General features: G+C 39.7%; 1 protein-coding gene across 1 annotated transcript in view; it reads left to right on the top strand.

The window, feature by feature from the left end:
* Nucleotides 1-13,793, top strand: part of LOC139452182 (major vault protein-like) — a 45,537-nt gene that overhangs the window by 15,483 nt on the left and 16,261 nt on the right. The window contains exons 10-20 of the mRNA XM_071233543.1: nucleotides 80-181; nucleotides 898-988; nucleotides 3,077-3,137; nucleotides 4,503-4,597; nucleotides 5,879-5,957; nucleotides 6,421-6,477; nucleotides 7,253-7,349; nucleotides 9,143-9,222; nucleotides 10,879-10,938; nucleotides 11,107-11,185; nucleotides 12,501-12,646. Of these exons, the coding sequence (XP_071089644.1) occupies nucleotides 80-181; nucleotides 898-988; nucleotides 3,077-3,137; nucleotides 4,503-4,597; nucleotides 5,879-5,957; nucleotides 6,421-6,477; nucleotides 7,253-7,349; nucleotides 9,143-9,222; nucleotides 10,879-10,938; nucleotides 11,107-11,185; nucleotides 12,501-12,646 (947 nt within the window). The remainder of the gene's footprint in view (nucleotides 1-79; nucleotides 182-897; nucleotides 989-3,076; nucleotides 3,138-4,502; nucleotides 4,598-5,878; nucleotides 5,958-6,420; nucleotides 6,478-7,252; nucleotides 7,350-9,142; nucleotides 9,223-10,878; nucleotides 10,939-11,106; nucleotides 11,186-12,500; nucleotides 12,647-13,793) is intronic.

A 13,793-nucleotide genomic window follows, 5' to 3' on the forward strand; every position in this document is an offset into this window, starting at 1 on the left:
TTTTAATTTTTTCTAAACTTTTTGAAAGCCAGTTTTGTTCCAAGTTATGACCTAAACAACATTGTCTATCCATTTGTAGGTGAGAGGCTAGAGGACGGGATACAGAACACCCATGTCTTGTCAGCTGACGAGAGCCTCGTCCTCCAGGCCAAGGGAGCCTTCACAGACAATATGTTTAAAGGTATGTACGGTGATGATGTTTAAAGCAATGTTCAGCGGTGATAACTACTCTTTACATTAAGCAAACTTCGTTATTACCGAGTATAATAACTATGACTGACACATTATTCTAGTCACTTTACACATTACCAGAACAGCACATTGCTACCACCCATAACAATACCATACTTACAACTCTTACTAACCCGTGAAGATCCGGGTTAGAATAGGTCTTCAGCAACTCATGCTTGCCGTAAAAGGCGACTATGCTTGTCGTAAAAGGCGACTAACGGGATTGGGTGGTCTTGCTCGCTGACTTGGTTGATGCATGTCATTGATCCCAATTTCCTGGATCGATGCTCATGATATTAATCACTGGATTGTCTGGTGCAGACTTGATTATTTACAGACTGCCATGATATAGCTGGAATGTTGCCGAGTGTGGGGTTAAACAACAAACCAGCCAAACCAACCAACTTACAACTGACAATCACATCGATCTGAGTCCCATGTTAACACAGAATAAGAACTTCTGGGAGTGAGAGTTACCTCCCTTGCACCTCTCCTTTGCCAGTAATATCCCAGATTTGCACTTGCCCCAGACTAGCAGACAAGTTTCTATAAACCTTGATCACAAACAGAACATTTGCAACCACAATAAGCTTGTTAATTAAATCCTGCTCATTTATAAAAGTAAACCTATTCCTCAAGTTTTCATTGGCACATTTTTTACAACAGGAAAGCCTAAACGAAAGCCAGGTGACTTGTGGCTGATCCGAGGACCAGTCGAGTACATCCCACCCATTGAAGTGGAGATAGTAAAGAGAAGGTAGGTCTATTCCACCTATTGAAGTGGAGATAGTGAAGAGAAGGTAGGTCTATCCCACCTATTGAAGTGGAGATAGTGAAGAGAAGGTAGGTCTATCCCACCTATTGAAGTGGAGATAGTGAAGAGAAGGTAGGTCTATCCCACCTATTGAAGTGGAGAGAAGGTATATCTATCCCACCTATTGAAGTGAAGAGAAGGTAGGTCTATTCCACCCATTGAAGTGGAGATAGTGAAGAGAAGGTAGGTCTATTCCACCCATTGAAGTGGAGATAGTAAAGAGAAGGTAGGTCTATTCCACCTATTGAAGTGGAGATAGTGAAGAGAAGGTAGGTCTATCCCACCTATTGAAGTGGAGATAGTGAAGAGAAGGTAGGTCTATCCCACCTATTGAAGTGGAGATAGTGAAGAGAAGGTAGGTCTATCCCACCTATTGAAGTGGAGAGAAGGTATATCTATCCCACCTATTGAAGTGAAGAGAAGGTAGGTCTATTCCACCCATTGAAGTGGAGATAGTGAAGAGAAGGTAGGTCTATCCCAACTATTGAAGTGGAGATAGTGAAGAGAAGGTAGGTCTATCCCACCTATTGAAGTGGAGAGAAGGTATATCTATCCCACCTATTGAAGTGAAGAGAAGGTATATCTATCCCACCTATTAAAGTGAAGAGAAGGTAGGTCTATCCCACCTATTGAAGTGGAGATAGTGAAGAGAAGGTAGGTCTATCCCACCTATTGAAGTGGAGAGAAGGTAGGTCTTTCCCACCCATTGAAGTGGAGAGAAGGTAGATCTATCCCACCTATTTAAGTGGAGAGAAGGTAGGTCTATCCCACCTATTGAAGTGAAGAAAAGGTAGATCTATCCCACCCATTGAAGTGAAGAGAAGGTAGGTCTATCCCACCAATTGAAGTGAAGAGAAGGTAGATCTATCCGACCTATTTAAGTGGAGAGAAGGTAGGTCTATCCCACCTATTGAAGTGAAGAAAAGGTAGATCTATCCCACCCATTGAAGTGAAGAGAAGGTAGGTCTATCCCACCTATTTAAGTGGAGAGAAGGTAGATCTGTCCCACCTATTTAAGTGGAGAGAAGTTAGATCTATCCAACCTATTGAAATGTAGAGAAGGTAGATCTATCCCACCTATTTAAGTGAAGAGAAGGTAGATCTATCCCACCTATTGAAGTGGAGAGAAGGTAGGTCTATCCCACCAATTGAAGTGAAGAGAAGGTAGATCTATCCGACCTATTTAAGTGAAGAGAAGGTAGGTCTATCCCACCAATTGAAGTGAAGAGAAGGTAGATCTATCCGACCTATTTAAGTGGAGAGAAGGTAGGTCTATCCCACCTATTGAAGTGAAGAAAAGGTAGATCTATCCCACCCATTGAAGTGAAGAGAAGGTAGGTCTATCCCACCTATTTAAGTGGAGAGAAGGTAGATCTGTCCCACCTATTTAAGTGGAGAGAAGTTAGATCTATCCAACCTATTGAAATGTAGAGAAGGTAGATCTATCCCACCTATTTAAGTGGAGAGAAGGTAGATCTGTCCCACCTATTTAAGTGGAGAGAAGTTAGATCTATCCAACCTATTGAAATGTAGAGAAGGTAGATCTATCCCACCTATTTAAGTGAAGAGAAGGTAGATCTATCCCACCTATTTAAGTGGAGAGAAGGTAGATCTATCCCACCCATTGAAGTGAAGAGAAGGTAGGTCTATCCCACCTATTGAAGTGAAGAAAAGGTAGATATATCCCACCCATTGAAGTGAAGAGAAGGTAGGTCTATCCCACCTATTTAAGTGGAGAGAAGGTAGATCTGTCCCACCTATTGAAGTGGAGAGAAGGTAGATCTATCCCACCTATTTAAGTGAAGAGAAGGTAGATCTATCCCACCTATTGAAGTGGAGAGAAGGTAGGTCTATCCCACCTCTTGGAGTGAAGAGAAGGTAGGTCTATCCCACCCATTGAAGTGGAGATTGTAAAGAGAATTTAATTCTTGCAGTTGAATAATATGAATCACAACATCACCTCTGATTTATGCATTGTGGGACATACATTAGTGTTTGAGGTTGCTCCTGACATCTAATTATTTGTTCCAGAGAAACCAAACCCCTCAGCAAAAATGAGGGAATCTATGTACAGAACAGACAGACCGGGAAGGTATGCTCACAGCATTACATAGTGGAGTATATCTGGGGCAACACTTTTGTAGTGAAGTACAAATTCTTGTACATTTTAGGGTTGAGTCACATCCGGGATTTGAACCCACACTCTCAGAGTGAGGCACCTAATCACCAGCACACATCGTCAGCAAGGCTTCCACAAAATGGATAGGGTAGTTTAGATCACGTACTTTGTGTACTCCTCTGACAAGTGCACATTGGCACGAGTCCCATGGACGAAAGCTATGAATATACAATGCCTTTTAGAAAGTGGTCAAATATAGTAAATGTTATTTTTGGGATAACTCTTACATAATAAAGTAAATATTCTTGTAAAAGGCATTGTGTATTCATATTATAGTGGTGTTGATTGTCTACATTGCAGTCAGCAAGATCTCCCTTGAATCTGGGTTGTATACTCCACAGGGAGCTGAGAATGATTGTTGAGTGCACACTGATCCAGTGACCAGAGTTATAATAGCACTTTGAGCACGCCCCTGGTGTGGAAATATGCGCAAAATAAATTGCCTATTATTATCCCGGGCCCCAACGAAGTTGGCAGGGGATATAGAAATGGGTTCCGTCTGTCTGTCTGTACGTTTGTGCCTGTGTGTGTGTGAGTCCCCAAATTGTTTCTGGAGCATAACTCAGAAACCGTCAAATATTTCTCTATGAAACTTTGCAGGTCTATCAGACTCATGCTGAACTGGTGCCTTTTGCTATTTAGGAATTTTAGAAATTTTCACTTTTTATATTTCCATGGCAACAAGTAGGACTTAGGTTCTATAAGGGTGGTGTTCATTTCATTACCCATGATTGCTGTAAAAGGCAACTATGCTTGTCGTAAGAGGCGACTAGCAGGATTGGGTGGTCAGGCTCGCTGACTTGGTTGATGAATGTCATCAATCCCAATTGTGTGGATCGATGCTCATGTTGTCAATCACTGGATTTTCTGGTCCAGACACAATTATTTACCGATCGCCGTCATATAGCTGGAATATTGCTGCGTGCAGCGTTTTACAACAAACAGACAAACAAACAAACAAACAAACAAACAAAAACACTGTGGGTACATATGCTTCCCTGGATCACTCAAATATCAGTGAGTATGGTTTTACACCGCTTTTAGCAATATTCGAGCACTATCACAGCGGGGAACACCAGAAATGGGCTTCACACATTGTACCCACATGGGCAATGAAACCCATGCCTACTGATGATGATCAAACACTACCACGAGACCACCCAACTGCCCAGACCATAAAGAGAACCTGGTGGTGATGTTTTGAAGTAATAATTAATCAGAGTCAGTTTATGTTGAGGCCTGATAAAATTACCTGTTTAATTTTGTGTGTGTCCCCAGATAAGAAGTGTCATGGGACCATGTTCATACATGCTGAACGCCCATGAAGAACTGTGGGAGAAACCATTAACTCCAGAGGTCGAGGAGATACTCAGGTACCCAACAAGGGACTCTTCCATCACAATCTGTACACACTTGTTTTCAGAATATTATCATTGAAGTATTTTATCAACAGTACATTGCTGGGATTTGTCTAGCATTTCAAACTAAGTACCTTGGGGAAAAAATGTGTTCAGAATTGGGATTTCTTATTTTTCCCAGGTATTTTAACATTACATTCAATACAGTAATGTACGACTGAGCCACCTACTCTTTTATGGCCTTGTTATGAGTAGTCATTTCTACTGACTACATTTATATGAAATAGTACAATTATATTCCCATTTGGTAATTTTTTCTGAGTATTGCTGCAAACTTGGAGCAAAATATCGACCTCTGAGCAAGTGTAGATAAGTCTCTGAGTTTTCATTCAGCACATATTCCAAAAAAAGTAGGCATGACACATTCATTGATCCCTGCTTTGTGCTCACGATGTCTGTCAGGAATACAGTCCCCTATGTTCTGTTATAAGAGATTAATAGCTGAGTGTTTTTGTTTTGTATATATCATATATTTCAGAAATAAACGAGTGGGGGCTGTTTATCATGCAATAAAACACTGCAGAGAGAATATACCATGAGGGGCATCAGAATCATGGTTTATTCTCCCTTCAATGTTTTATTGACCACGAGTCATTTATTTATTATCAGATATCAACATTGGGTATGTACAGTTTCCTTAAGGGTGTAGATGAATGTACAAGATTATGAAATATTTACCCGTATTTTAATAATGATGACTCCCTTAATAGAATCCCTCCTCGGAAATGTCAGACAAGTCCAGTTTACCATAAGTTTGGTATTTCCCACATATTCTTTTAATCCTCATGTCGATTATATGTACCTTTTCTCCTCACACCGATTGTCATATTGCTCCCACTTTTGGATGCGATCATTCCGCCACTGCGTTTTTCTGTGTAGCCAGCTACATCTATGGGTAACAACGTACCAGATACTTCCCGCTCAAAAATAACGTTGTCCATAATATATGATGTCATCAAGTTGCGAGTGCATATTTGAATCACCAGAAATGACGTCATGATAGAACAGTGATTTATCGTGAAATAAACCATGCATTGTTCTTCATTGTTCTGTGCGATTTATAGTGTAGCTATCTTATATTCGGAATAAAATTGTTTAATACAAGCCTTTATTATGTACAATGCCCTTTATGTACTCATTTCCACAGCAGGTAGACAGCAAGCCCTCTACTATGGAGTGTTTTACGAAGTGGTAATGAGGGTATTTTCTAAAATGTATTCTTTGGTATCATTTTAGGAATGGCGGTGGAATCGGAGATGGTAACATCCGAAAACTGGCGTACTATGAGCAGTCCATCAACCCAAGCATCCTCATGGTACGTTGGCATAAAACTCTGGTGTCATCTTCATCAACAAGAAACACACACGACAAAAGTGTTAAGATTTGTAAATTGGTCTGTAAGATGAGACTTTAGCCAAATTTATAACACTAGTTGAGGCTATTGCTGAATTGCAGGCAATGTTTCACTATCAGCCCAACTAACAGCAGATGTTGGTGGTCAACCTTGGCCACTTGGTTGATTGCTTGTCATCTTGGCCCGACATTATATCAATCACTGGTTTGACTGGTCAACTGGATTATTTACAGGTCCACATAACATAATTCCTGAAGTCTGTTATAGCCTGACCAGGGCATCTGAGGTGCCGCAGTTCGCAGTGCAGAGTTGTGTCCCATGGGCACACCAGAACCCTATCATTGTGGTTTGCTGTAACCTTACATTACAGTCCAACATCCTGCTCCACTGTCACTCATCATAATGTCTATTATTTCTTTCTCAGGGTCGAAACAAAACCAAAATAGTTACCTACCGTTGCCCTGGTAACACAGCTGTCCAGGTAGGTGGTTCATTAACAGGTGTGTAGTATTTATTTAAGAACAATGGACATGGTACAGTTAACATATTTACAACATGGCAGGTACAACATGGTTTTTTTCAAAATTGTAACCTTGGTAACAGAACATTATTATAATAAACCAGTTTCAGTCTATTTTACATTTTGGCAACATTTGTTTTGATTATGCAGTTTTGTATATCTGTAAATTCTGAAAAGAAGTGAAGGACCAACTGATTCTTACATGTTACTCTAGTTAATCTGTCCTGGCATGAAATATACACTATGGTAATATGAAAGATCAGGTGGTCCTTCACTTCATTTCAGTAGTATATATAGGCAGACCTATTACTTTGACAAAATCAAGTTTTGTCATCTTTGAAGTAAGCTGCATTTTACCTTTATGGTGTGTTTCCTGCAACTACCTCTGCAAGTCTTGATGATATGTTAGTTCCATGATCAATTCTACCTACCATTCTGTTTCCTCAACCAAGGCAGCCTTCGGAATTCACGCTTGTCAGCTAGCCTCACACTACTGAATAACTATGTGAAAATACAATGATAGTAGTCCTCATTGACTATTAGAATTTGAGAGCTATCACCAGTTCTTAATGCTTCGATTTGGGAACTCAACAAACCTGACAGAAAATGTCTTTTGAAAAATAGCTACAAAGTCTGAGGACTAGTGAATAAGGTTTACACTAGTCCTCTGGACTAGTCTTATAAGGATGAATTTCTTAGGCTGCCAATGCGTGAACACACTGGTGACTTGCTGCAGGTGTACAACTACATGCAGAAGACGGCGAGGGTGGTGCTCGGCCCGGACCTCATCATCCTGGGGCCACATGAAAACTTCAACGTTCTCAGCCTCAGTGGTCAGTCGATAGTTTATGTACTGCCAGTGCATGTATTTAAGCCCGTACTAATGCCGATTTTGTAGTGCTAGCCTACTGAGATACCATGCCGTAGATTAACATGAATATGCCACTCAGACACAGAAAACTGACTCTCAGCCGACCAGTCCTTGTTTTAGCCCCTCAATGCCGTGTGCCAGGCAGGGTAACTACAAGTGCCATCTTTTAACAACTTTTGGTAAAAGGCAGCCTGGGATCAAACCCCAGACCTTCCGCTTTCCGGGCAGATGCCTACCATTAAACCCCAGAGGCGGACTGGAATTTTCAAACCACATGGAATGTGACGATGTGGATAATCACGACTTTCTTCAGAATGCTAGCGCTTTGAGGCTTCCATATTTATATGACACATTTTTTCCTTAATTGTATTTCACAATGTTTTAGTGTGTAAGTGGCACATGGTACTTTTGAATTTGAAAAAAGTTGATTAATTAAAATGAAATTAAATGAGTCCTTAAACATGTTTGCATATTTTCCATATTTAAGCTCAGGTCTTACTTTTGGATGAATTATTAGGTCCTAGCCTGTTGTTAGGCCCTGGGCTTAAATATGGTCATTTCCGGTACTCAGTATGACACTTTGTCACTCTTTGTCCTCTTATGTCTTATGTAGCCTAGTGGTTAAAGTGTTTGTTCGTCATGCTGAATGCCCGGGTCTGATTCCCCCCATGGGTACAATGTGTGAAGTCCATTTCTGGTGTCCCCCGTCATGATATTACTGGAATATTGCTAAAAGCAGTGTTAAACCATACTCACTCACTCAATCAATCACTCACTCACTCACGTTTATGTCTTATATATGAAGGCAACATCTAAAAGGTTGAAAAGACTAACAATTCGTCTTAAGACAATTTTGATGTTTTGTGTGAGAACGCTCATCCCCTTCTGAAAAAGGGATGATGCTCCACTATCTTGAGCCATGGAGCGTATCCGTAGGCTAGGTCTTGAGTATGTAACTAGTGCCCTGTGAAAGGCCAAGACGTTGTCTCTGTGGAATTAGGGTAATCGTTTACTGCTAGACTGATATGCATAGTAAAGTTTGAGTTAGCAGGCAAAGAGGGATTGGAATGACTTGAATTGATTCCAAACATGCAATTACTGACAATCAACCGGAGACTAGTCCCCCCTTAAGTTAATTATTTTGAAAAACCAGCTACAACTGGTCTCCTGAGCCCTTTGCTGAGAGTTTGTTGTCAAGTTTCCATGGAATGTGGATTGGCTAAACAAGTTACTAGTAACTGCTTTGTGTGGTAAGAATTACAACTCACAACTTGGTCTTGGTACATTCATAGACACCGCCTCCATGGTCAAGTGGTGGAGCGCCTGCCTACAGAGAGGAAGGTCCGGGGGTTTGATCCCCAGCCGCGTCATACCAAAAGACGTTAAAAGATGGTACTCTCTCTGTCTTGTTGTTACCCTGTCTGGCGCTCGACATTAAGGGCTAAAACAAGGACTGGTCGGCTCGGAGTCAGTATACTTAAATCGGCATCAGCCTGGACTAGTACAAGCAGCCACACACACACACACGTGCATGCATGTCGCTATATAAGTGCAATAATTTCGGATGCAAAGTTGAACCCAATTTCACTTCACATACATAGACTTTAACATATTAAGTTATCATAGTGACATCTCTAAGATTGCTTTGTGCACCAAACAATCATGTATTTATGTATTGTTGATGTTAACAATGTTTGGATGTTATTGATTTTGTATGACCCTGATGTTAAAAGTATGAACCTTGTTGTCAATCAGCGGGCAAACCAAAAAAAGCCAATGCACTGAAGTCACTGTGCATGATGTTGGGACCAGACTTCATCACAGATATTCTGGAGGTGAGGGAATCTTTGATACCCTGGTAACTGTAAATATGGAAAGTTTTGCACCATGAAACTATTTTTTTTTTATTTTATGTGTGTCGTTCACAGTTTTTGCAGTACTTTCCTATCAGAAATACTTTCCAGATTTACAGTATTTATGTATGATGTTACCCATGCCCTTATGCTTGTAAAGTTATAGGTTTTTGCCATATTTTCTAGTGGTCCACGCATTATTCAACTACAAAGTTATGTCCCTTTGTGTTCCACACGATATTGCTTCTGGTTTCTTTCTTATGTTTTGAATTGAATTGCAGTTGGTAGCTTCTCCTTTTCTCTTTGTTGTCAAAGCACATCTTTGGCTGATTAATTAGCAATTTGAAATCAGATTTCTGTTCTGATGAACAGCTTGCATACCCCTATGTGGCAACACCTCTGAGATCTAGGCAAGAAAAGAGAAACCAGCAGAGGTGATGGGGTACCATAGAAGGTTCTTCCCTTGTGGGGTGTGAGGGTGGTCCAGTGGTTGAAGCATTCATTTGTCCACAGAGCTCTAGATAAGCTGCATATTTGCATCAAGTAAGAAAACTGAAAAATGCAGACAAATCCAATCTTAGTGTATCAAATGCGAAGCAAAAACTATAAATATGCTGTTGAAATAATTCTAATGTGTATATTACAACTGTTAGATAAAACGATTTTGTTTATCGGCCGATTGCAATATTCATTTACCAACAGTTACATTTGGAAAAGCTTATGCATCAAACCAACTTGAATACTGATAGATTCCAATTGAAAAGCACATCATGCATAGTCAATGTATCTTAGACGATCGCTGATTGTTGTTAAAATAATAGCACCTTTCTTATAATGCTAGGTTTTGCAAACAAAACTGGCTTCCCGGAGAGGGAGCCGCAAGCAGACCCAGACAGGTATGCTACTATTCATTTAGTTGTAAATGATTTACAGGGATTGTTATGAAACAGGTTTTTTCATCTAAGATACCCAAATGTAAAAAATTAGCCTGGGTAGAAAACATTTGAATACCTTCTAAATTTTGAGGATACCCAATCAAAATAAAACCCAAATAACCAAAACCTTATCTCGAGCTCTGTGTCCATCCGAACACCTGGGGCTGGAAAGTGTGAACTCTATTCACAGTAGATGGCTGACCACATGGCTTTCTTCCAAGAGTGATGGTTGAATGGAAGTCTTCCCAAGAGTGATGGTTGAATGGAAGTCTTTCCACGAGTGATGGTTGAATGGAAGTCTTTCTATGATTGATGGTTGAATGGAAGTCTTTTCCACAAGTGATGGTTGAATGGAAGTCTCTCCGTGAGTGATGGTTGAATGGAAGTCTTTCCACGAGTGATGGTTGAATGGAAGTCTTTCCGTTAGTGATGGTTGAATGGAAGTCTTTCCACGAGTGATGGTTGAATGGAAGTCTTTCCACGAGTGATGGTTGAATGGAAGTCTTCTCAAGGTGTATACATTTGTTGTAAAGATTATTCTCCTATTAATGTTTTGCTACCTGATTTAGACAAAATCTCACTTTGTACATTGTGATTTTGGCGACATAGCATTGATTGGCATTAAACTATACCATGTTACACATTCTGATGTTTCTCTAACATGTAACATGTAACGAACAACATCTTTATTTTTTTCCTGCAGGTTGAGACGTCAGATCATGCAAGACTTCGAATCCAAGTAGCATTTAACAATCATTTCGAGGTGATTTTTTAAACATTTCAACAACTTTTTACAATGACATATTTCTAATTATTTTTATAAATCTTTATGTATTTTTATAAAATATGTGTACATTTGACATGTTTATAGTTTGTAGAAGTTATTCATTTGTACTCTGTCTATGAACAGGTATGTTTGGTTTATTTTTAGTATGAACGAAATGATGAAGCAAGTTTGAAGCAAATCTTTGCTGTACCTGACTTCATTGGCTTTGCTAGTCGCCAAGTTGGTAAGTATGATGCTGGGGAAAAAATAATTCTCTCCAAAGATATTTTCTGTGACAAAAGAATAAACATTTATTTCCTTGATACTAACTTGTGTTAATTGTAATCAACTTGCAAAGGTTCTCACTCAAACTCCCAGAGCAAGCCAAATTCATTAAAATCACCCCTATGAATATGTCTGGGTTGGAATTAGTCTTCAGCAACCCATGACTTGGTTGATGCATGTCATCGTATCCCAGTTGCATAGATCGATGCTCATGATGTCAATCACTAGATTGTCTGGTCTAGACTCGATGATAAAACAGACCGTTAAAGAATATTTCCGAGTGCGGCTTTAAACAATGTACGAAAAATAGTGATTACAATCAGATCTTTTACTCCGATATGTCTGACACCATTTCCATATGAGGTTATGTGATGTGAAACCAGACCAAAATTTGACTTCCTGATCGAAGTGAAGGGTTCTTGAGCCACTTTTTTACCACCTTGATTGAAGAATATTTATTTGTACAAAAGAAAATCCACACAGAACTCAAATATTCCTTTGATGGGAATCCGTTTTTGGTGTTGATGCCATGGCGCCCAGAAACGACAGGGTGCTGGCCATTTTCACGATACAGACATCAGATATGCTGCCTAATGCATGTCTAAATGCTTCACACACTCATGACGAGAATGTAGAAGCCTTAACTCTGATAGGCTGATTACAAAGTTCACCTGGTGTGACCTCCATCCCTAAAAAGGAACAGGCATAAATTTTGTTTAGTCAACCAGGATCAATTTGACCCCAGTGTAGAAAACCTTTTTATGAAAACAAAATCCTGCCCTACTTTCAAGTTTTCAAAATCTTCAGAGGAAAAATTTTCTTAAGTGTTGCCTTACCTAACTCATTTGTGTAGCAATCTTAATTGTAGAATGGCAATGTGGTACACAATAGACATCGTTATTAATACCACTCACTTTAGTGGTAATGTTAAACTTTAGTAGTGATGTCGTGTATTTAAATTTTATTTATAAAATGAGAATGAGAGTGCTGGATATGTCAGGTGATCAGGTCGCTGGGGTCGTGTCGCACGGGATTTTAGTGGTGCGTGAACCATGATCACAGTGGTGATTGGTGATGTAAGGGATGTGTTTGGGTGAGTGGTGTTTTTGAAGCTGGAAACTTTGTTCTAGGACGTTTCCACACCAAGATCCAAGAATAAGAAGAAATGCATAGTGTGAGATAGGATAAGTATAAAAATATACAATTTATTAGAAAATTTACAATTCTGTAGCAACCAGCAAGTTTTACTGTTTCTTCTCAACATGTGATTCCAGGAAGCCGAATCCGAGCCGCTGTTGCCCTGGTCCCCTTTGATGAGTTCCACAGACACTCCCTGCAGATCATTCGAACGGCCGTGTTCGGCGTCAACCCTGCCAATAACAAGCTCAACTCACACATCCTCTTTAGTGAAAACAACTTGGTATGTGGCCATCATATTGCATCACTATGCATTGCAGACCATTGTGACATCTTCAGTTACTGATGTCTTAGTAAAATGACATTCATGATCCCTCTGCTACTGAAAGCTGTTAGCTGTACTTTTTGCACTAAAGACACTGATTATTACTGTTTACAAACGGAAAAAGTTGCAAGAAATGGCTGATAAATGGAATCTCACCCTCACAGACCTTGGAGTTTCAGACTTAAATCAACTTGTGTTGGTATATTTGATATCAAAAGACACTTGCATTTTTTTAGTGATATGTTTCAGTAACAGATTTGCGTAAATTTCAATTCACATATTCTACATCGATAAATAAGTTTTGGGCATAAACAAGATGGATATAAGTTTACATATATGATTGTATGATGTTCAAAACAGTATCACATTGGGTTCAAACGTTAGAAGATGAATCAGTTTGTTTACTTTTTTACCACCAAATGCAGAGATTTGGTAAATGCACCTTGTGGACAATGTGATACTTAATGATGTACGAAAACATACAACTTTATGGATAACAACTTCTGGTTTACTGCACATAGCAACATTTCGATGTAGATTCTTACAACGTTATCCAGTTTGATAACAGTGTTAGAATCTACATCGAAACCTCACTATATGCAATAAACCAGAAGTTGTTATCCATAAAGTTGTAAGCTTTTTTACTTACTCACCACCTTCCGGACCGCCTCCATGGTCTAGAGTGGAAGGTCCGGGGTTCAATCCCATACAAAAAAACGTTAAAAGATTGTACTTGTTGTTACCCTGTCTGGCTCTCAGTATTAAGGGGCTAAAACAAGGACTGGTCGGCTCGGAGTCAGTATACTCTGTCTGAGTGGGGTGTTCATGTTAAACTGCGGCATGGTATCTCAGTGAGCTATAAATCGGCATCAGTCCGGACTAGTTCAAGCAGCCTCACAAACACACACACATACATGTGTCGCTTTATAAGTGCAATGATTTTGGACGCGACATTAAACCCAATTTCACCTCACCTCACCTTCTAGAATGCAAATCAAACAGATACTTGATGATGGATAGGATGAAAGATTTTGACTGATATAAGTCATCTTCCCGAGGCAAGGTCATCCACTGGTCTTATTATCCCGAATATGTCTTATTAATC

The sequence above is a fragment of the Haliotis cracherodii genome, unplaced genomic scaffold (genome assembly GCF_022045235.1).
Source record: "Haliotis cracherodii isolate W230 unplaced genomic scaffold, xgHalCrac1.p SCAF_9, whole genome shotgun sequence".
Taxonomy (NCBI): domain Eukaryota; kingdom Metazoa; phylum Mollusca; class Gastropoda; order Lepetellida; family Haliotidae; genus Haliotis; species Haliotis cracherodii.